At 33.0% G+C, this 21,445-nt stretch overlaps 1 protein-coding gene across 3 annotated transcripts in view; it reads right to left on the bottom strand.

Moving 5' to 3' along the window:
• Window positions 1-2,505: 2,505 nt before the first annotated feature.
• LOC145322329 (translation initiation factor eIF2B subunit alpha-like) overlaps window positions 2,506-21,445 on the bottom strand; it is a 33,227-nt gene continuing 14,287 nt past the window's right edge. Inside the window, exons 4-10 of one of the 3 annotated variants that reach the window (XM_080164291.1) lie at window positions 21,193-21,326; window positions 13,200-13,304; window positions 9,350-9,402; window positions 9,184-9,226; window positions 8,361-8,444; window positions 7,212-7,312; window positions 2,506-2,716 (exon numbers count right to left, since the gene is read on the bottom strand). In XM_080164291.1, the coding sequence (XP_080020417.1) occupies window positions 2,656-2,716; window positions 7,212-7,312; window positions 8,361-8,444; window positions 9,184-9,226; window positions 9,350-9,402; window positions 13,200-13,304; window positions 21,193-21,326 (581 nt within the window). In that variant the 3' untranslated portion in view covers window positions 2,506-2,655. Of the gene's footprint in view, window positions 2,717-7,211; window positions 7,313-8,360; window positions 8,445-8,909; window positions 8,961-9,183; window positions 9,227-9,306; window positions 9,403-13,199; window positions 13,305-21,192; window positions 21,327-21,445 lie in introns of all 3 variants that reach the window. The other 2 variants (XM_080164290.1, XM_080164289.1) reach the window with 2 other exon arrangements.

The following is a 21,445-nucleotide window of genomic DNA, read 5'->3' as shown; positions in this document are numbered from 1 at the left end:
ATCTTCCCCAAAAGCTTTTACCAACATTTTGCTATGGATGATTGAATAAGAGTTTTCTGTTTATACATACATAACAACTTTAGCCCCAACAACAAAGGGTATCTAAGGGGAGAAACGTCTCTCTCGTATGACTAGTGTATTAGGCACAGTATTACCCTTTGATTGCAAAATCTTTGTCTATCATGAGTTACGCCCGTTTATGGACCAGAGAATTTGTGAAATGCCTTGCCTACTATTACTTGGCATAGCAGCAGTAGGTGTCAATATCTTTAATATAATTGGTAAATAAATATAAGCAATATATTATTATCAGATTTTATTTTGTGTTTTGGGATTTGCCTATATGATATTCTGATATAAAACTATTTTGCCTTTAACTAAATTACAAGATGATAATGTAATCTTCTCCTAACTCTAATGTGAATGATATGCCGTGGATAACTTGAAACATCTTGCCCAAATTGTCCTATCTTTCCTTGTATTCTTTTTTGGAATAGCTATCCGTGCCACTTGACGGATGGATATAGGGGTGCAGGAATAAGGAGTAGAGGGCGTGGGTACGGTACCCCCACCCCCTTTCCATCCCCCACACACATAATGGTGTTTATTCACTTCCACACACGCATTACCTAGTCAAACTATTAGAATCGCAAAATATTTTAAAAATCACAAATATCTTTTCTCGTATTCATTTGAATCCGGTGGATAGGAACCGGTTCTCATGAATACGAAAAAACTATGTCTAGCATCGTATTATATCCAGTTTTCTACGAATATAGAAATGTACAATCATAAGATTAAAACTAGTTTTTTTAGCCGGTGCCTTCGGCACCACGGGGCTAAAAAACCTAGTTTTAATCTTATAATTGTACATTCTATATCCGCGGAAAGCCGTTTATAATACGATACGAGAAATAACTATTCTCGTATTCATTCGAATCCGGTGGATAGGAACCGGTTCTCATCCATATGAACAAAACTATGTCTAGCATCGTATTATATCCAGCTTTCTACGAATATAAAAAATTTACAATTATAAGATTAAAACCAGTTTTTTTAGCCCCGAGGTGCCAATAGCCGTTTATAATACGATGAAGAATTAACTATTCTTTCCTTTACTATCTTTATTAAAACATTTAAATGAAGACTTTTTGTAGAATCTCCGTGTCTGTGTATATGATAAAACGCGGAATTGAAATCACAACACTCTAAAAACTGTACATGGTGTGAAGATTTTTGCCTTAAATGGTTTCAATATTATATTGGTACATTAAAAGCAAGTGTTAATAAATCTACACCTCGTTATTCTCCCCTTTTATGTCTTGTAAATTAAAGGCATCTCTATACACTTGGACATTAACTATTTACTCCAGCACATACTATGATATAAACTAAGGGAGGGCTGGGACATAGGACTGGAAATTACACTTGTAACCAAAGTTTTCTAGCCACGTCATCTTATTTTTTGGCCTAAAAATGTAGGGTAATATAAATGAATAAAGTTCTATTTAAACAATATTGTAATTTTCAGAAGGGATAATTTTTGGGGTCGTATAATCAATTCATCGTCCATTTTATTATCCATTTAGATCCCGAGATGGGTTTTTAAAAGATGCCGCGTTTTTTCTCGACATTTTTTACGCTATGAATAACAAGCGCGGCATTCGCGAAATCTAAACAGAGTGTACAACTTAAGAATTCAAAATTATTATTTTAGCCATTTGTATAATGTCTAATATAGCTCTAAAAAGATATATTAATAAATATGCAGCAAAAATGGATTTAAGATAATTTGTTTTTCTTTTAAAAAGGCTGTACCAACAAAAGCGAAATTAGATTTCGCGAATGCCGCGCTTGTTATTCATAGCGTAAAAAATGTCGAGAAAAACGCGGCATCTTTTAAAACCCCATCTCCGGTATACCGAGAAAAAAACGCGAAATCTTTTAAAAACCCATCTCCGTGCAGTGGCTAATATCTTAACGTGGTTATAACGTCCGCTTATCGTTGGGGAAATCTTTGGTTCGAGTCCCCAGACCGCATCAACACTAAAGATATAAAAATTAGCATTTACTTGTGCTCTTTCAGGCGTTAGAAATTTGGATTAAGAGTAGGGGGAAGCCTTAGCCCCATATCAGGTATTCATGGGTGGTCCTTGGCATGGTGCACTAGTAATCGAAGAACTTTACTAGGCCATGGGTTGACTGAAAAGAAGGACTAAGAGTCTAGCCTCGAGTTGACTGTTCAGACCAGGTGCAACTCACCCATACGACATCATCCTATAACATACTATCTAATAAAGACTAAATAATAGTCCTCAAGTTTTTAATGTCAAAACGTGTTGCTCCTACCTGTTTAAAGTATGTTAATGGTGTGATTTATAATATCATCTTATTCTTATTCTACCTCTACAAAATTTACTGTCAATTTTCTGCAACGCTCATATGATTTTGTAAGCTTTATATAACACGTTTTGCGCGCTATTATATAAAAAAAAAAAAAAACAATTTAATAATAATAATAGTTTTTATTTTAATTTTTAAACAATAAAAAAATTCATATTTTAATATCACAATTAGATTGGTCAACTTAAAAAAAATTGATTAAACCAAAAATAAAATCATTATAAATAAGAATATTTTATTATAGCGTAGCTACTATAGATACAATTTGATTAGTTCGTCTGATACGGCACTCGGTGTTAGGATTCCAAGATCTAAATTTTCACAATCAGCATATTTATATTATTAGAAACAATTAGGTTCTATTGGGCACTTGGTAGGTCCCTCCTCTGGGGGGTTAATCATAGGGAGAAAACAAACTATCCCCCTTTATTTTCAATTAATTTTTATAAGAAAAGGGGGTCAATACTCGAGAGCAGAAAATGTGCTTATTAAATGTCCAATGTGCCCCTCCTCCTAGCTCAACTTTTTTGAAGAAGATTCGTGCTAATTTTACATAAATAAATATCCAACTTTTAATTACTAATTAGTTAAAAACTTTTGATAAATCATTATTAAGATTTTTTAAGCCAAGATTAAAGAGTTTAAGTTGAAATGTTAAATAAATGAATGGAAGGATGGCAAATATCTGGGAAAAATAGATGAGATAGACAGAAAAAAATAAGTTTATTGTCCTAGATGGTCAATCATATAAATGATCCGTTCAAATAATAAAAAAGATTTTTATTTATATTTATAACTAGCCTACAGCTCACGTTGTTCGCTGGTCTGTAATGCTCTTAAGAATATTAAATATCCTTACTGGAAAGGTAGAAGGCTGATGCAATTATTAAGGTATAAAATCCGATCAGTTAAGAGTTTGTAGAGGGCCCGATCTTTCAGGGTTAAGACAGAAGACTTATTTTATGTTTACTGACCAATGCACGTCTACTCTAAGAATAATATTGTCTGTCGGTCTATTGGTAATGCTCTTAAATAATTTCCCAGCTTTTATCGAAGATATTTTTTGTGTACTTACTATGTCTGTCTGTTGTGCACCCTTTTTGCTTTCATTTGCTTTGCCTTTTATTTTTTTAAATTCAAGAGCTTCTATGGTTATGGATGTTGTCATCCTTATCTACCTGTTAAATTTTAATAGCAAAGTCAATTAATATAAAGTTAAATAATTTTATTCCTCACTTAGTCTGTTATTCTGTCTATAGTGCTCAGAAATAAATAAAATTACTGTAAGGGAAATGTTTATTTTCCCTTCTGCTATTTAATATAGAAGGTTGAATTTTTTTTAGACCAATGTACTTCTGTCCGCCTATCCTTCGATCAATCAGTACTGCACATAAACATAATTTTATTTTCTGATATCAAAGACTAATATGTGTGAAGATTTGTATGACCACTGCACTGATCATCGTTCGTCTGTCTGTCGCTCATACCGCGTTTTCTTCTTTTAACTTTTGTGTTTTTACTTTTACTATTAGGAACTTTGCTACTTATGGATATTATCATCATTGTTGATGATTTTTAAACTTAGGGATCTTAGGAGATAATGTTCTATATTTGTTTTACATCCCCAATGATGATAAACAAAGGTAAGCCTTCTGTTGATTTAAGTTTGGACACTTCTAGTATGTATAGAACTGACGAAACACTGATTAAGTTTTTTCAGTCAACGTGGTTACTAAACTTTGGTTAACAGTGTAATTTACAGTCAAATGTTCCCTCCTTCCCTGAGGAAAAGAAATTTTGGAATTGAAACTATCTTTCTTCCTCTAAATTCATATGGTTCATTAGTCTTTTGGAGACATCATATTTTAATAGCTAAAATATTTGTTTTCTCAGCTGCTATCAAAATTAAATGGCTTAAATTTTTAATCAAGATTATAATGGAACATTTGCAAATTCCGCTATTATTTAGTAGCGAAGCTTATTTATAATTCAAAATGTCCGTCCGTCTGATGGCTAGGATTAGGGGGAAATGTGATTTTCTCTCTTCAATATTTCAATTCAATGCCTGAAAAATTGTGTAAATATTCCCTACATAGCTTGTCCGTGTGGACCTCATTTATTGGTCAGTTCGTTCATCCAGTGAGAGGGAAGGAAATGGGGTAGAAGGGTTGTATTGTATAATGTTAATGATCTATTTCTACAGTTGTTCTGTCCATCCGTACGTCCCTAAAAGAAAGTTCTGATTGTTAATTTAGGCATATTAGAATTGTTCTGTTGTATTCAAACTCGACAATAAAATTCATGAAACTGTCCTGCAATGAAGTCAAAGTAAATTTTTACCATTGCTTTACATAGTTTCCCCATCACCATGACGTTAGTATGTCCAAATAAAATAACTTGTATTTAAGGTATTAAATGACATATTTACTCAAATTTTTGCTGCAATATAAATATTTTCTCTTTTAAGTGCAGTTACTCTATATTTCTTAATGTTCTTTAGTATAATTGATTGAGTTTCTCTTTTACGGATTTTGTCACCCTTGTTAATCTTTCTCTCTCTCTCTCTCTTCCCCCCCCCCCTCGTTATATTTCTCTCTCTACCCCTCTCTCTCCTTATATCTCTCTCTCCCCCGTTCTCTTTCTCTCTCTCCCCCCTCTCTCTGTCTCGTTACACATAATGATTACTACTACGACTTTTTAATGTCTTACGTTAGAATATTTGTTTAACTGAGTATTCAGTAATTAGTTTATATTTTCGCCCAATTTAAAAATACACGATTTAACGTTTTGCTTCCTTTTTTAAAATCATTTATTAAAGATTAAAATCCTAATATTTTTCATTTCAAATTTTCGTCCTGAAAGGGTTAAAACATTTAGTTCAATATCTGAACACATTTACGGGAGTGTCGCACGAATCAATTCATTTTAAAACTAAGTTTTCTAAGATATACTATTTTTAAAATTTAAGTTTTCTGCTTTAAGAATAGAAATCAAATACTTTAATGTTATTCGAATAGCAACATGAATTAAAAAAACTGAATTTATGATGCAAAAAGTAGAATAATGGGTATTAACGTTCTGGTCAGTGAGAGTTTAATAGGGATTATTGAAGCACTATGAGTTTTTAACACTATATGCTTGGAAGACTCGAGCTTGATTATAGACGTTTATTTCCTATATAGATCTGTCATGGATCTTGATGCAATAAAGCAGGCCGTTTTATACATGTTAAAAATTGGAAGATTTCATTAAATAAAAGTTGTCTCTAATATAGGTATTAAATAAGAGGACGAAATCATAGAACAATAAGCAAAGTTTTAGATTATGAAATTCGACTTAAATTCTAACCAATAATGTGGTCAATTTGAACCTATGCTGTTTATCTACATTCTACACTGTATATTTAATAGCGGCTTCGCCCCTAGCCTCTAGTGGCTTTGCCATAAGAGGTAATTTAAAAAAAAAATGTAGTACATGTGGTGCATCTTCATCATCTGCATTAAAAAAAATGAGGGTTAATTTTTGTTTTTGGGGGGGTTGCCCGGTTGGGGGTGTCCCGCACCCCAAGAAAAAAGCTTTAAACCACCAGAGGACTAGAAGGTTTATTCACTAAAAAGTAGAATCCGATCGGTTCAGTGGTTACCGAGATCTTAAGGGACAGACAGACGGACGGACAGACAGACATCAAGCTACTTTGTATTATAGATTTTAAAAAATAATAAGTTGGTAAATTTAAACGAAAAATCATTAAACGAATAAGCTCTATTTGAAATTGTGCTTTAAAACACTTTTTCTAAATTCCTTTCTGTGACCTTTAAATGACGAAGCCAAGATGAATTCTAAAATCAATAGTAAACCAATATTCATCTAAAACTTGGAATCATTCTATGGGTTTAATGATAATTGAATAACTAAAAAAAATTATTCATTCAATATCTGAACTACTTCTAGTGTTATTTTACAATGTGAAGCTGTTGATGTGTGAAAGTTTCAGAAGATTGGACAGGACAACGTGTTAGAATATGGATCCTACTTTTAACATGGAAATTGTCTTGACAAATACCAAGCTTCTCTAAAAAATGTATAATATGCTTGGAAAATCATTCAGCCAATTCATCTATCATTAAATCCACAGAAATTATTGGATTTTGAAAGACGAAAAACTTACTACTTTACCACTATTCCACAAAAATTATCCAGTCGAAAATAACTATAAGGGAAAGAATTTAGTTTCGAAACTTATAACAAAATAAGTAAGGGATAAAACACTTGAGCTGGATCTTTGAATTATTTTAGTGGTGAGCCAGATCGGGGTGAGCCAACTTTCCACCAATGAGAGCACAGCATTTTATGAAATGCCGCGCTGTGATTGGCTAAAATTCGGCGCACCCCGATCTGGCTCACCACTAAAATGATTTAAAGATCCAAATTAACAAATCCAAAAGTTTAATAAACATAGCTCATAAGTTGGTTAACAAATATTGGGTACTTGGTTGGATCTTGATTGGTTGGTTCAAACTTTTCATCTAACAATTTTAATTTACAAAACGAATAATTTTGTTTTCTTCATTGGGACTCAACCTAAAATTATTATTTATTGTCTTATCCATTTTAATCCTTTAAAAAGTACCATCCTCCTTTAACATTTTTTCAATACATCAAACATTATCCTTAAATTAAAGTAATAGGATGTGTGTCTGTTGGTAGCTTAAGATATTAAGATCAAAACAGGTGGTAGAAGGTTGAGTTTCTGTTCTAGGCAATTTGAGGGGAACCGCTGAAATATGTATTATATGCTGATTATTCCTGTGAAAAGAAGGGTGATATGTTGGGGTGGAGTGTAGTCAACTCTGGAGTAAAGATCTGTCTTGTCCGCAGTACTGTCCAGTCCTGAGGGACGTGAGCTATACTGAAATATAAACAAAAATAAAGTTAACATCTAGACTACATTAGACTAAAGATGCATGGATACCGAAATATATTTCTAAATGAATTATGAAGAAAAGGACTCTTGTTTCACTCCAGTGAATTTATCAAGAAATAAAGAATTACAGAAAATTAAAATTAGGGTTATTTTATGTAAAGAGAAACTAAGTTAAATTAGTCATTATTAGGACAAAAAATATTGTTTTTTGCAAGCTTTAATTTTAAGAAGTTATATCCAGAACTGAGGGACGTTCACTATACTGTAATATAAACATTAAATAAAGTTTATTAGGGTTATTTCATCTAAAGAGAAAGTAAGTTAAATTAGACATTATTAGGACAAAAAATATTATGCAAGCTTTAATTTTAAGAAAATTTCCATAAAATAAAAAAAAAGAAGTTGAAATTCAGCTTTTATCAAACATTTTGATTAAGTCAAACTGTATACAATAATGCAAACTAACAACTATTGATGTCACGCTTCTTTTAAAGTACGTGCTTATATTATTTGTAAGGTTACTATTATTACGTGATATGGTTACTAGAGAGACAGCTAGCGGAAGGGTTAAAGTTGCGGGATAGTCAATTTTTAGTCAAAGATGTTGTTATCTCGTATAATGATGTGTAGCTCAAACAAAAACGTTTATTTATACCCTATGTTAATTGTTTTGTAGCGAGACAGACCGACTTATAGAGTAGCTAAACTACACCCATTAAATATTTTGTAAAAAAAATCACTTTTGTTAATCTATGTTGTATATAATGTAATGTTGTATGTTATGCTATTTTTAGATCTATTTTTTAATATATCTTTGCCCTTTATTCGGAATACACAAAAACCATTACACAGTGTTTGTGACTTGGACTCTGTAGCGAAGCTTCTCTATACAATTGACAAGAGCGTCTGACTGTTTACCATAACCGCCAGAACGCGGCTGGCTGCTGGTTCAAATTTATATTCCTATACATGATCACTACGGGCATTCAACACAAGAAGAACAACTCCCTGCATTCAGTTAATTATTTTATACCTGTTTTGGTAGATCTTCCTGTCCCAGCGGATAAAACCTGACAAACTTGAAACTTTCCACCAGGGTGTACACGGGCTTGTTAAACTAAAACAAAATTAGTTTTTATGAAATCTTACAAATACACATTTTGAATAAAAAGCTAGTAGTCTCTTTTATGCAATTTTGAATATTATAGAAGTTTCCACAACAAAATATCTTATAAAAAAATGAAAAACGGCAAAGCTGAACCTAATTTTAAAGAGAGATATTATACTTCTTTATGCTATTTTTTTTAGTAACAAAACTAAAAAACAAAACACTAAAACTACCTAGGATATACCTACCTATATTTTTTTATTTTTCGAAAATCCGATGAAAAAAGAGAAAAACTATTTTGAGACCATGATTTTAAAGGTCTGTAGCCCATGCTGGTCAACTATTGCAAGGGTGTTCCTAACTGGTTGATCATACCTTCTCTCACTCCCTCACTCCCTCACTCACTCACTCACTCACTCACTCACTCACTCACTCACTCACTCACTCACTCAACCACTCACACAACAATATTACCTGCTGAGCAACAATGGCAAGGGTTAAAGTTCCAAGCTGGTTGATAATTCCACCACTCTCACAGACACCACACACACACACACACACACACACACACACACACACACACACACACACACAACAATATTACCTGCTGAGCAACAATTGCAAGGGTCAAAGTTCCTAACTGGTTGATAATTCCACCACTCTCACAGACACCACACACACACACACACACACACACACACACACACACACACACACAGACAAAAACACACACACACAACAATTTTACCTGCTGAGCAACAATGGCAAGGGTCAAAGTTCCAAGCTGGTTGGTAATTCCTCCACTCACACACACACACACATACACACACACATATACACATACACACACATACACACACAACAATATTACCTGCTGAGCAACAATGGCAAGAGTAAGAGTTCCAAGCTGGTTAATAATTCCTCCACTCTCACAGACGCCCTCAGCTCCCAAAACTACACAATCCATCTTAAATGTTAAGATAAATATGAATTCATTTTTAAAAATATTTCATGATTTCAGCTGTTTTAGGGGAGCTAAACTAGTATTTACTAAGACAGTTCCCAAAAATCAGCTGAAATTACGAAATATTCTTTTCGACTTGATTCGGTTGTTGGTTAAAGCTGCTTAATCACAAGGACTCTTTTTACTTATAAAAGCGGGAAGTTTGTAAACATTTTACTCACCGCACTAAATCGTTACAATTTTCATGAGAAATACGCATTTTATATAGCATACAAAACGCTCTAATTTTCGTTCTATTTAACGTAATTTTGTAATTTCTTTTGCTGGTTATTTCATTTTACATATACTTTTATCATTTTATCAAAAAAAATTATCTTTTTTCATCATTTTTTGGAGAAATTAATGCTTAAACTAAGGGTATCTTTAAACGCAAAATTGACGCACTTAGACTTAAAAATGCGTATTGAGTACAAAGGGGGGATAATTTCAAGACATGAATGTTCCAAAGATATCTTTTTTTCCATAAAATTTTAATGTTTAGTCCACTGGAGATTACCCTGAAAATCATATATCAATTTAGGAAGATAATTTTTGTAGAATAGTTACTGAATTTACAACTATATGTACTCTGAAAGTATAGTTAAGATCAAAGGCGTGCAAAAGGTTGGTATAGGGGTTGTTTACACCCCCCTTGTAAAATTAAGGGGATGGATACACCTCCCTAGGTGTCCACCCATGTCCACCCTCTTGACAAGAGCCTACACCCTCAGATACACCCCTCTATAAATTCCAAGGGGGTGTAAAGGAAATAAATTTACACCCCTTAAAATAAAGTGGGGTTGGGGGTGTTTAAGGAGGGTGTATTTAAGCAAGTCACTGATTCAGATAATTCTATGCTATCTATTTTTAGGTAAATTAATTACCAGACTTTACTAAAAAAATCTTGCAATATTCTGTACAACTGTACTGTACAACTTTTAATTAGTAAATTGAGACATGAGGAAACTCTCATACATATGTAGGGGGGGGGGGGGAGTTAATGCAACCATCCCATAATCAATTAATCCAAATTTTGTTATGAAAATTGGCATGTGTAATCCTTAGTAGGTCTGTTTTTCAAAATTTAACAAAAAGTTAAGCTTAAGGGGGGGGGGGGGGGTTAAGGCAACCATCACGTAATCAATGCACAAATGGCACCTAGAATTCGAATTTCATTACAAAACTTGGCATGAGTAATCCTTGGTAGAGCTTTTTTCCCAAAATGGAACAAAAAGTTGGAAAATTAATGGCTAATGGCTGTTTGCTCAGCTGTTTAGCCATATTTGGGCTATTTTCAGGGCAAATCCAGCAATAATTACGTAGGAACCATCCATTAGGAATAGGTTTTAATGGGTGCTGAGCTGAAAAATACTACCAAAAATAGTGGCAGCTGGGTAATGGCTTATAAGGATATAAAAAATTGAATATTTCCATGGAATTAAACTTTTCTTAATTAACATTATAACTTTATGTCATGGACATATTACTAAAAACACTTTTTTAATTTCTAGATTTCGCTGTCATAACAGCTGAAAACTGCCAAAAATGGCTGAGAACAGCTGTCAACAGCCAAAAGTATATATTGATTAAATTATCCCGCCCTGGAAAAATTTTGAAAAAAATTTTGCCCCCAGTAAAAATGTGGTTGATTTAAGCAAAAAATGACCCATGCTAAATATTTTTTTCTGTGATGCAATAATTGTGACCTCACGAGCACTTCAAAGTTTTTGAAATCTGCAAAAGAATGTTTTTTAGTTCTTTTGTGTGATCTCAATTTTAAAGATTTTTACAAAATTTCAATTCTAGTATGTCAATATAAACCTGAAATTTACCAAAAAAATGGAGCAGTCTCAATTATAACATATGAAGGTGTAGCAAGAAATCTGCAAAGTCAAATTCCATTTTTGCAGTTTTTCTTACCTAACTTAAAAAAAAATTTAATTTTGTTTTTCATTTAAAAGCAGTAACTACTGGACCAGGCAGTTTCAAAATTTTAGCTCAATATATATCAATTTTGCTCACCTTACAGCACCAAACCCCCCTTTATTGATAAGAAGACCATTAATTTTATTTGGGGTTTCCCTCAAAGTTTTTACACAGATAGTGTTAATATTTATAGTAAATTATGGCCTCAAATATTGTATTATATATGTATGCAATTTTGACTTTGGAAGATGTGACATGTCTAGGGTAGGTTTTTTCAAAAACATACTTTTGCTTTAATGTATGTTAAATTATACCAATAACCATATTTTAATTTTCAGTACCATCCACTTCCCAGCTAGAACTGGCTGAAAACAGCTGGGAGTGGCCAAGAGTATGATAAGTAGATAGGGCTTTTGATGTATCTAAGGGTAGGTATTTATGGGTGCTGAGCTCAAAAATACCACAAAAAATTCATTTGGCAGCTTGCTAATGGCCGCAGCTCAGCTGGGAGCGGCCAAGAGTAGAATGAGTAGATACGGCTTGTGACGTGTCTCTAGGTAGGTTTTTAACAGTCTGTGTAACAGCCCCAGCTGCCAAATGGATGGACCCCCACTATTTATAGTAGTATTTTTGAGCTCAGTACCAATAAAAACCTACCCCTAGACATGTCACAAGCCCTATATACTCTTCATACTCTTAGCCGCTCCCAGCCATTTTCAGCCAGTTCTAGCAGCTGGTACAAGAAAGTTTAAAAATGGATATTTAAAGCAAAAATATGTTTCAAAAAGTTGATTCTTATGCAATTAATGATAGTTTCGCCCTGAATATAGCCCAAAAACGGCTAAATGACTGAGCCAACAGCTGTTAGCCGTCACTTTTCCAACTTTTTGTTCCATTTTGGGAAAATAGATGTACCAAGGATTACTCATGCCAAGTTTTGTAACGAAATTCGAATTCTAAGTGCAATTTGTGCATTGATTACGAGATGGTTGCATTAAGCCCCCCCCCCCCTTAAACTTGAGTTAATTCCTTTAATGATCTTGATAGATATCTGTTTATAACTTTTAATATATTTTACAATAGTTTTTAAAGTTAATGTTGGGAGGGAGATATATCCCAATCCTCTTTTTATAAAAAAATTTTTAAATGTAATAAATTTCTGATGTAAAGTAGTTTTGGTAAAATCTTAATAAAATCACCCTTGATTATAGTTAAAGGGGGCTGTTAAAAGTCATAAGTGGGGTGTCAAAAAATTTAGTTGTTAATAAATTAATGGAATATAACCTGATATTATAAATTTGAAACATATTTTTGATGTACAAAGAGATTAAAGGAACATGTATTACACTTTTCTTCATAGAAGAAATTGAATCATTTTTTTTTGTTTTTTAATTTTAATTTAAGTTAAAAAATGAAAAAAAAATTTTGTTGGAGGGGGGGGATTTTTCATTTTTTGGGGGGTTGGGGGTGTCCCACCCCCTAAGAAAATAGTTATAAACCTTCCCGGGACCTATGAGAAGCTACCCTGTTAAGGAGAACCTGATCTGTTCAGCGGTTAGCGAGATCCTTCGGTACAGACACACAGACAAACATACTATTACTTTAGTATAAGGATATCTATCTGGCTATCTTTCTATTTAACTTTTCATCTAATTGTCTATCTTAATACCTATTATTCTGTATATTATATATCTTCCAATGTCTTTCATATTGCAAAAATCATCAATGATAGGTAGCGATTTTAGAGATTAAATGAATATCTTATTGTCATAAAAACAAACTTGGTATCTTTGATATCTGACTATCTATTTATCTCAAAATATCTAATTATCTACCTTATTCATAACATATCCAATGGCCATATCATCAATGTTTGTAACTTTAATATTGGATGCTTCTAGTTGTTTCTTTAGTGTCCATCCACTTCTGGTCAGGAACACCTAGCAGAATAATCAAATTGTTAAAAGATTTTACTTTTTTGTAAAATTAGCCTTTTGAAGTTTAACCCTCTCCTAAACATACCAAAGATATTAAAAGTACTAACTGCAGAACTGCTGCATGCTAAATCAGCTGTGTAAAGTAAAAGAAGAGAATAATTGCAATACTTAAGTGTCTTACAGTCAATGGGTTGTTTTTCTGAGGTCAATATTATTAGTTTAAATTAACTAGCATTAGATTACATCTTCCTTAAATGACATATCATTTCAGGAATCTGAATCAGACAACTGAAGAGTATCAGAATTCCTATGTCCCATCCGAATCTGATTGTGGTGTTCTTCTGCAGAATGTCCCCGGGGTGTCCTAATTATAATTCATGAGTGATTCCATAATTGTGCATTAGTGTTTATTAGGGTTGGGCCGGATACTTTTTTTGCCGGATACCGGATATCCGGCTGATTTCAAACGCCGGATATCCGGTAACCGGCCGGATATCCGGCAAATATCCGGTTATCCGGCCAAATTACCGGATATCCGGCCGGATAACCGGCCAAATTACCGGATATCCGGCCGGATAACCGGCCAAATTACCAGTTTAGTTTTGTATCTTGTCCTGTTCACATGTTTTCAAGTGATTAGATTTGGACAAGGGTGATTCAAAAAAATATATAAATCTCTAACAAATTAAAGTTATAGCTGTATAATGGGACCAAAAAAGATCCCTAACAAACCACCTCAAGTGACTCAAGTAAAATTGGACCCAGTCACTAGTGCATTTTTAAGTGAGTTAAAAGTTGATGTAAATAAATTGACATTAAATGAAAATTCTGTTAAAAGTGTTTTAAACACCCTAATTAAAACTATCGGTCAACTTAAAAATGAAATTACCCAGCTTAAAGAGTCAGGAAGTGAGAGTTCAAGCGACGAGGAAGAGTGGGAAGTAAAGGGTGGAAAGGGGAAGAATGGTACAAACTTGCCCAGAGGAGGGGGAGGAGATAACAACAGATGGAAAGGAAATGGTGTTCCCACCAACATACAGGCACAGGTCAGATATAACAGCGATCACATTGACCAGAACCAACAAAGAGCAATGAAAGGTACTTTATTATTTGCCTCACCAGAAAATGCAGCCAAGAACCTTAAGTCTATTCTAAAAGAGCCAGAAGAAATTGGAGAAGAACTATACACCCAGCAAATATGCGACACTATAGAGAAGTATTATGGTGTTCATATTGACCCAGCTCTGGATATTGAAGCATGCCACCCTACATCCAAAGGTTGTGGTATTATAAGGTTTAATAATCGAAGGATGGGCTCAGCATATGCTAAACTATGTTCGGCGATTTTGAAAGGGCCCAAGCCATCACAGCCCAGGAAAGAGGAGGAGATTGTAAGTCAACCTGGGGCGATGGAGGGGAACGAGATGGAGGGAGGAGCGATGGAGGGGAAGGCATCAGTGCAAGGAGCCCAGAAAGAGGAGGTGAGAAAGGTAAAACGACCTAACTTTTGGTTAACTTTCCAACTCACAAAAAGGCGTTCAGATTTAATCAGAAAACTAAAGGAGCTTAAAAGGGATGGAAAGATAAACCATTTTACTTCTAATGAAAATGGTGTTATCAGTGTCACTTTGAGCAAAGGAGCGGCTCCTAAACGGCTTACTTTGGATTACAAAAATGACAACTCTAAAACTTACTATGTGGGTGAGTTACTCCAACTTGTCTCCTGTAAAATATGATAAACAATCCGAAAGTGAATCAAACTAGAATATAATGGTGTAAAAATGGGATGAATATTTTATTTTTGAAAAACCCGAATTTAAAACTAATCTCTATCTGTTATCACTTAATATTTATTTTACTATGTATATGTTCTGTGTAAATTATCATAGCATTAAAAATGGGTTGTTTAATGCTTTTTTTTCTTTGGTACATTTAAACAAAAATAATATAGGCATTCAAATTAAAAATGGATGATGAGTTAGTTAATAATCTTGGACATAATTCTTTGCAATTAGATTCAAATTTAAATCATTCGTGTTCTTACTTTGAAAACCATGAATTTGTAAACTTCATTGGAAAGAGGGAGGAAAAGTTTTCAGTCTATAGTCAGAATATTAGAAGTATAAATAATAAAATCGACGATATACAAGAATTATTATCGGAGATAGAAACTGAAAAATTTTCTTTTAGTATTCTATTATTTCAAGAAATTTGGGCAGCAAATAACGCACAGACCACTAGATTAGAAAATTATCAAGATATTATCTTACAAACAAGGGAAGGAAAAAGGGGTGGGGGTTTAGGAATATATCTTAAGCAAAACTTAAGTTATGAAATTATTGATGAATTATCATATATTTTAGAGGGCGAATTTGAGACTCAATTCATAAAAGTATTTTTTGGTAAGAACAAATTTAAGATTATAGGCAATATTTACAGAATTCCTGGTGGTAACTTAAATAACTTTATAGAATGGTTTGGAGAAAAATTAACATTTCTTAAAACTGACCCAGTTTTAAAAAAATCTGATGAAATTATATTTGGGGGTGATTTCAATGCAAATTTTCTAAACTTTGATTCCCACAACCAAACAAATGATCTTTTGAACCTATTAATATCCACTTCTTTTCTACCAATGATTACTCTACCTACTAGAATTTGTCAAAATTCAGCAACTCTCATTGATAACATATTTAGCAATAAAAAGCAAGAATTTTATGAAAGCGGCCTAATTATATCTTCTATTTCTGATCATCTCCCAATTTTTTACTTAAATGTAACTTGTGAAAAAAATACTTCAAACCAAAAACAATATTATTATGATATGAGTCCAAATAACATAGAAAACTTTAAAGAGAAACTCTCTTCACAAAATTGGGAAGGTGTTAATAATGATAATATTCCGAAAACTGCCTTTGAAAGTTTTGGTAACATATTAGAAAAGTACTTTAAAGAGAGTTTCCCTTTAAAAGAAAAATGTGTAAACAAAGGAAAAGTTCCTATTAACCCGTGGATGTCACAGGAGTTATTAAAAATCAGAAAAGCCAAAAATAGGGCCTTTAAAAACAAACTTAAACATAGGACTGAATCTGCTGTAAATAAATTTAAATGCCTAAATAATAAATTCAAAAAACTTGCTAGAAAAGAGAAGAAAAAATATTACCATGAAAGATTTGAAGATTGTGTTACTGATATCAGAAAGACTTGGTCGCTAATTAACTTAATAGTCAAGAAAAAAAAAGTGTAAAAATGACGTGCCTTGTGTTTTTACAGATGCACAAAAATCCTATAATACTTTCTCTGAGATAGCCAATGGCTTTAATGACTTTTTTGTTGATGTTGGGCCAAGACTTTCTGAATCAATACCTCAATCTTCTAAATCTTTCAGGGATTTCTTGGGGGATCAATATGATGAAGAATTTAACTTTCAGGAAGTAAACTCTTTTATTATCAATATAACTTTGTCCAAATTAAAATCAAAATCAAGTGTAGGTAATGATAATATCTCTATGAAACTTTTAAAAGAAATAATGCCAATAATTGTAAAGCCTATCATTCACCTGTTTAACCTCTCTTTAAACACTGGCTACATTCCTGATAACTATAAATGTGCAAAAATTATACCTATTTACAAAGCTGGTGAAAGAGATAGATTTGACAATTATCGTCCTATTTCCATACTTCCAGCCCTCTCTAAATTACTTGAGAAAATTGTTGCTTTTCAAATGATTAGATATCTTGAGGGAAACAAAATGTTATATCAACATCAATATGGCTTCAGAAGGTCAAGAGACACACAACAACCACTGATACATTTAATCAACAAAGTTTATGACGGACTGAATAAGCCCCAATCAGAATACAGTGCCTGTGTGTTTCTTGACCTTAAAAAGGCATTTGACACGTGTGATATACCAATTTTACTATCCAAACTAAAACACTATGGTTTTAAAGGTGTATCTGCAAAATGGTTTGAAAATTATCTAACTAATAGAAAACAGTATGTTGAAATAAATGGTGTAAAGTCCAAAGAAAAAGTATTAACCCATGGAGTACCACAGGGCTCTGTCATTGGACCAATTTTGTTCTTGTTGTATATAAACGACCTTCCAAATTCAACAACCTTATTTTGTAGCCTTTTTGCAGATGACACAATATTTTGTAAAACCTCAAGTAATTTAGAAACCATAAAAACATCATTAAATGAAGAATTAGATAAGGCATCAGTATGGTTTAGGGCAAATAAACTTTCTTTAAATGTATCTAAAACAAAATACATGGTCTTCAGACTTAGCAGTATGCAACCTGTCAATAATAACTTTAGAATCTTCATTAATGGGGAGGAAGTTGAGAGAATCAGCAATGAAAATGAAACAAAGTCTTTTAAAGGGGGGGGGCGAAACTGACACTTTTTGAAACCAAAACTAAAAGTCAAAGGAACTCAACTAAAAAAAGAGTTACAGGTCTGACATTTTGCATGGCAGTTGCTTTACAGGGGTACAATATGGAACTGTGAAGAAACGGCGGCGCAACCGCCGAAAACCGCCGAGAAAAGGCAACAAAAATTACGGCGGGAAACGGCGGTTTTCGGCGGTTGCGCCGCCGTTTCTTCACAGTTCCATATTGTACCCCTATAAAGCAACTGCCATGCAAAATCTCAGACCTGTAACCCTTTTTTTAGTTGAGTTCCTTTGTTGACTCTTAGTTTTGGTTTCAAAAAGTGTCACTTTCGCCCCCCCCCTTTGTTGGGGTACATCTTGATGAATTTCTCAATTGGAATGAGCATACAAAAATGGTAAAAAACAAAGTTTCTAGTTCTCTATATGCATTAAATCAAATAAAAAATGTTCTCCCATCAAAAACTTTGAAAACGATTTATTCCTCAATGATTTTGCCTCACTTAAATTATTCTAATATCACATGGGGTCTCTCTAAAAGTAAAGATATTGATCAAATAAGAAAACACCAAAAAAGGGCAATAAGGATTATTGTAGGTGCTAATTATAATGCACACACTGAAATTTTGTTTGGACAATCTAAAATCTTAAAATTTGATGATTTGGTAAATTTAAACATTTTAAATTTTATAAGTAAATTTTTTCATAAGAAACTCCCAGAAAGCTTTGATAACATGTTTAAAGTTCTTTCTTCTCAGAGATCAAAAAAGTTACTGATAAGTATACCTAAAACAAAACATCTTGAATATTTTCCAGCAGTGTCATTTCCAAAACTTTGGAATAACTTGAGAAATGAAATAAGGCTTTCAGACTCTGTAAAGAAATCATTGTCCATGATTAAAAAAGATTATCTTTTAAATTATAAATCATTTCATTGCAACAAAAGAAAATGCTTTTCCTGTAAGAAATAAAATCTGTACCAACTTCTGTAACTGTAAATAGTTATTTAGTCAACCCACTTAATTATTGATCTATTAAATTCGTGTAAATATCTTTATATAATAAATAATTTTTGTAATTTCTGGCTATAAATAAAATGATAAATGAAATCAATTAAAGGGGTAAATTTACGGCCTACTCCAAGGCTTAATTACTCCTTGCTATGCAATTTTTAAAATATGATTTTATATGTATATTTAATAATTTAAATGTATTGCATTAGTTAATAAATTCTATTCTATTCTATTCTATTCAGATACTAAAGTAGCAAAAAAAAATTTCTTCAGAAATCTTATATAAATTTACATAAAGTTAAACTTGTTCAGAAAAAATGTTCTTCTAGCTTCAATAATAAGAAAATTATAGCCATTTAAAATTTTAAAAAGCAGAGATTTTTGGTGTAAAGTATAAAAAATTATAGAGCCGGATATCCGGCCGGATAGTTTCAATATCCGGTATCCGGCCGGATATTGAAAATGGCCGGATATCCGTCCACACCGGATATCCGGCCCAACCCTAGTGTTTATATTATTGTGATAATTATTAGTAAAATATAAATCTCTCATGAACCTATGGATTATGACACTTCCCGGAAGACAACCTAAGCAAGAGGAATATCGCTTTCAGATACCATGACGTAAGCGGGTTATGACGTTGTCTTCATCCTTACTACTTCTTATGCGAAATATTATCCCGGAGCAGCTCGGTAACAAAGAAAAGTTAATTAAGTCTTGTCAGTAGAGATCTTACGAGATCTGACTGACAAGTGCTAAGAATATCTGTGTTGGTCCTGACTAGTTGAGATCTTGCGAGATCTGACTATTAAGAGTCAAGAACAGATAGCCCTTGGCAATCTACTACATAGAGTTCTCATCTGATATATCTTGGTGAGTAACATCTACTGTATAACGTAGTGTTGCGCCTTACTGTTTTATATAACAGGGTAGGTCTCTAATATGAACTCAAAATGTCACTGAAACCTTAAAAAATCTAAATTACAGGGCGACCACCGCCTTTTTGATATTAATATTGAAAATAACGTACTACAAAAAAATTACAATGAACACAATAACGTACATTTTTTGAAAAAATAACATACAATAACGTACAATACAATATACATATATCTATAATACAAAGTAGAACGATGTCTTTTGGTCTGTCTGAAGCTTAAGATCTCGGTAAACGATGAACTGATTGGGATCTACTCTTCAGGGAATTGATATCCTATTATATAAAGTAGTAAAAATTTTTTTTGTAGGAAAGGATCTCGCTAACCGCTGAACCGATGTGGTCCTCCTTTATATGGAAGCTTCTTATAGGTCCCTAGATGGCTTTAGGCTATTACATTTTTAAAGAGTCCGGGTTTTAGGATATTTTTATGTCCTCCAAATTCCTTCCAATATAGAGCCTCTAGATGCTAGGGGAGGAGTCGCTAGTCTATAATACAAAGTAAAACAATATCTGTCTTTCTGTTTGTTTGTAACGAAGGATATTGCTAACCGCTGAACCGATCGGGTTCTCTTTAACAGGGTAGCTTCTCATAGGTCATGGGAAGGTTTAAAACTACCTCCATATTTACCCCAATTTAATCATATAAATAGTACCACCTAATAATGAGGTTTTTATTCATTTATCTAAGTACGATTAAATATTCCAGCAGCTTCGCCTCTAGCCTCTAGGGGCGTCACCCAAAGAGGTATTGTAAAGTCCCCCTCTTATAGGTATATTGATCGTTCGTAATTTGTAAAAAAAAAAAAAAAAAAAATGAGTGAGTTTTTTTTAAAGGGAGTTTATTTGTTATATTTTACAAAAATAAATAAAAAAAATTTTGAGGGGGAATTTTTTTAGGGGGGTTGGGGTTGTCCCAACCCCCCCAAAAATAGCCTAAAACCACAACAGGACCAGTAGGTATATAACCTGAAAAGCAGAACCCAATCAGTTCATCGGTTGCCGAGATCTTAAGATTAAGACAGACAGATAGACAGGCAGACATTGTTTACTTAGTATTATAGAAAGTAGTATCTCATTCCTATAAGTACATGAAAACATAAAAATCAACTAAAAATGATCTCGCTAACTGATGAACAAATGTGATACTTTTTGAAAGAGTAAATTCTCATATGTCCTGGTAAGGTTTGTAATTACAATTAGTTTAGAGGAAATTTTTTTGATATTTAGTGAAATACTTGATTGAGTTTTTTTATTTTACGGAAGCTTCACAATGACGTCATAGATCCCGGGATAAATTGGTAAAATGGCGCACAAAGCGCGCAGAAATTTTAAGAAAATAGTTTTTAAGAAATACAATAACATTAATGATTACTAATACTAACCATACATTACAGAAAAACGTACAATAACGTATACTGAAATGTTCATATTGTACACAAAAATCAATAACGAACAAAAACGTACCAAAAAACCTAAAAATGGTGTTCAATATGAACATATTGAACATAACGTACATAGTGGTCACCCTGAAATTAGCTAACCTCAAAATCCTTGCCCGACTTAGCAGCATGGCAGAGGGCCTCTTGAACCACCCGGGACTCCCCGTGGACCAGAATCTTTCCACCTTCCATAACATGGTCCACAAAATGTTCAGCTACTTTACCTCGCATATTACCTAAAATAAAAATATTTTTCTCCTTAAAAATAATCAAGTATTTTAGGCCAACATTGATATTTGCTAATGTTAGGGTTTAGGCTATTTTTACTTGTGTACAAATCATACAAATACAAAAA

This window comes from Acartia tonsa, chromosome 6, assembly GCF_053477335.1.
Source record: "Acartia tonsa isolate MP-2025a chromosome 6, ASM5347733v1, whole genome shotgun sequence".
In the NCBI taxonomy this organism is placed as follows: Eukaryota; Metazoa; Arthropoda; class Copepoda; order Calanoida; family Acartiidae; genus Acartia; species Acartia tonsa.
Note: the sequence above shows the minus strand (reverse complement) of the source record. Positions and strands in the feature narration are given on the sequence as shown.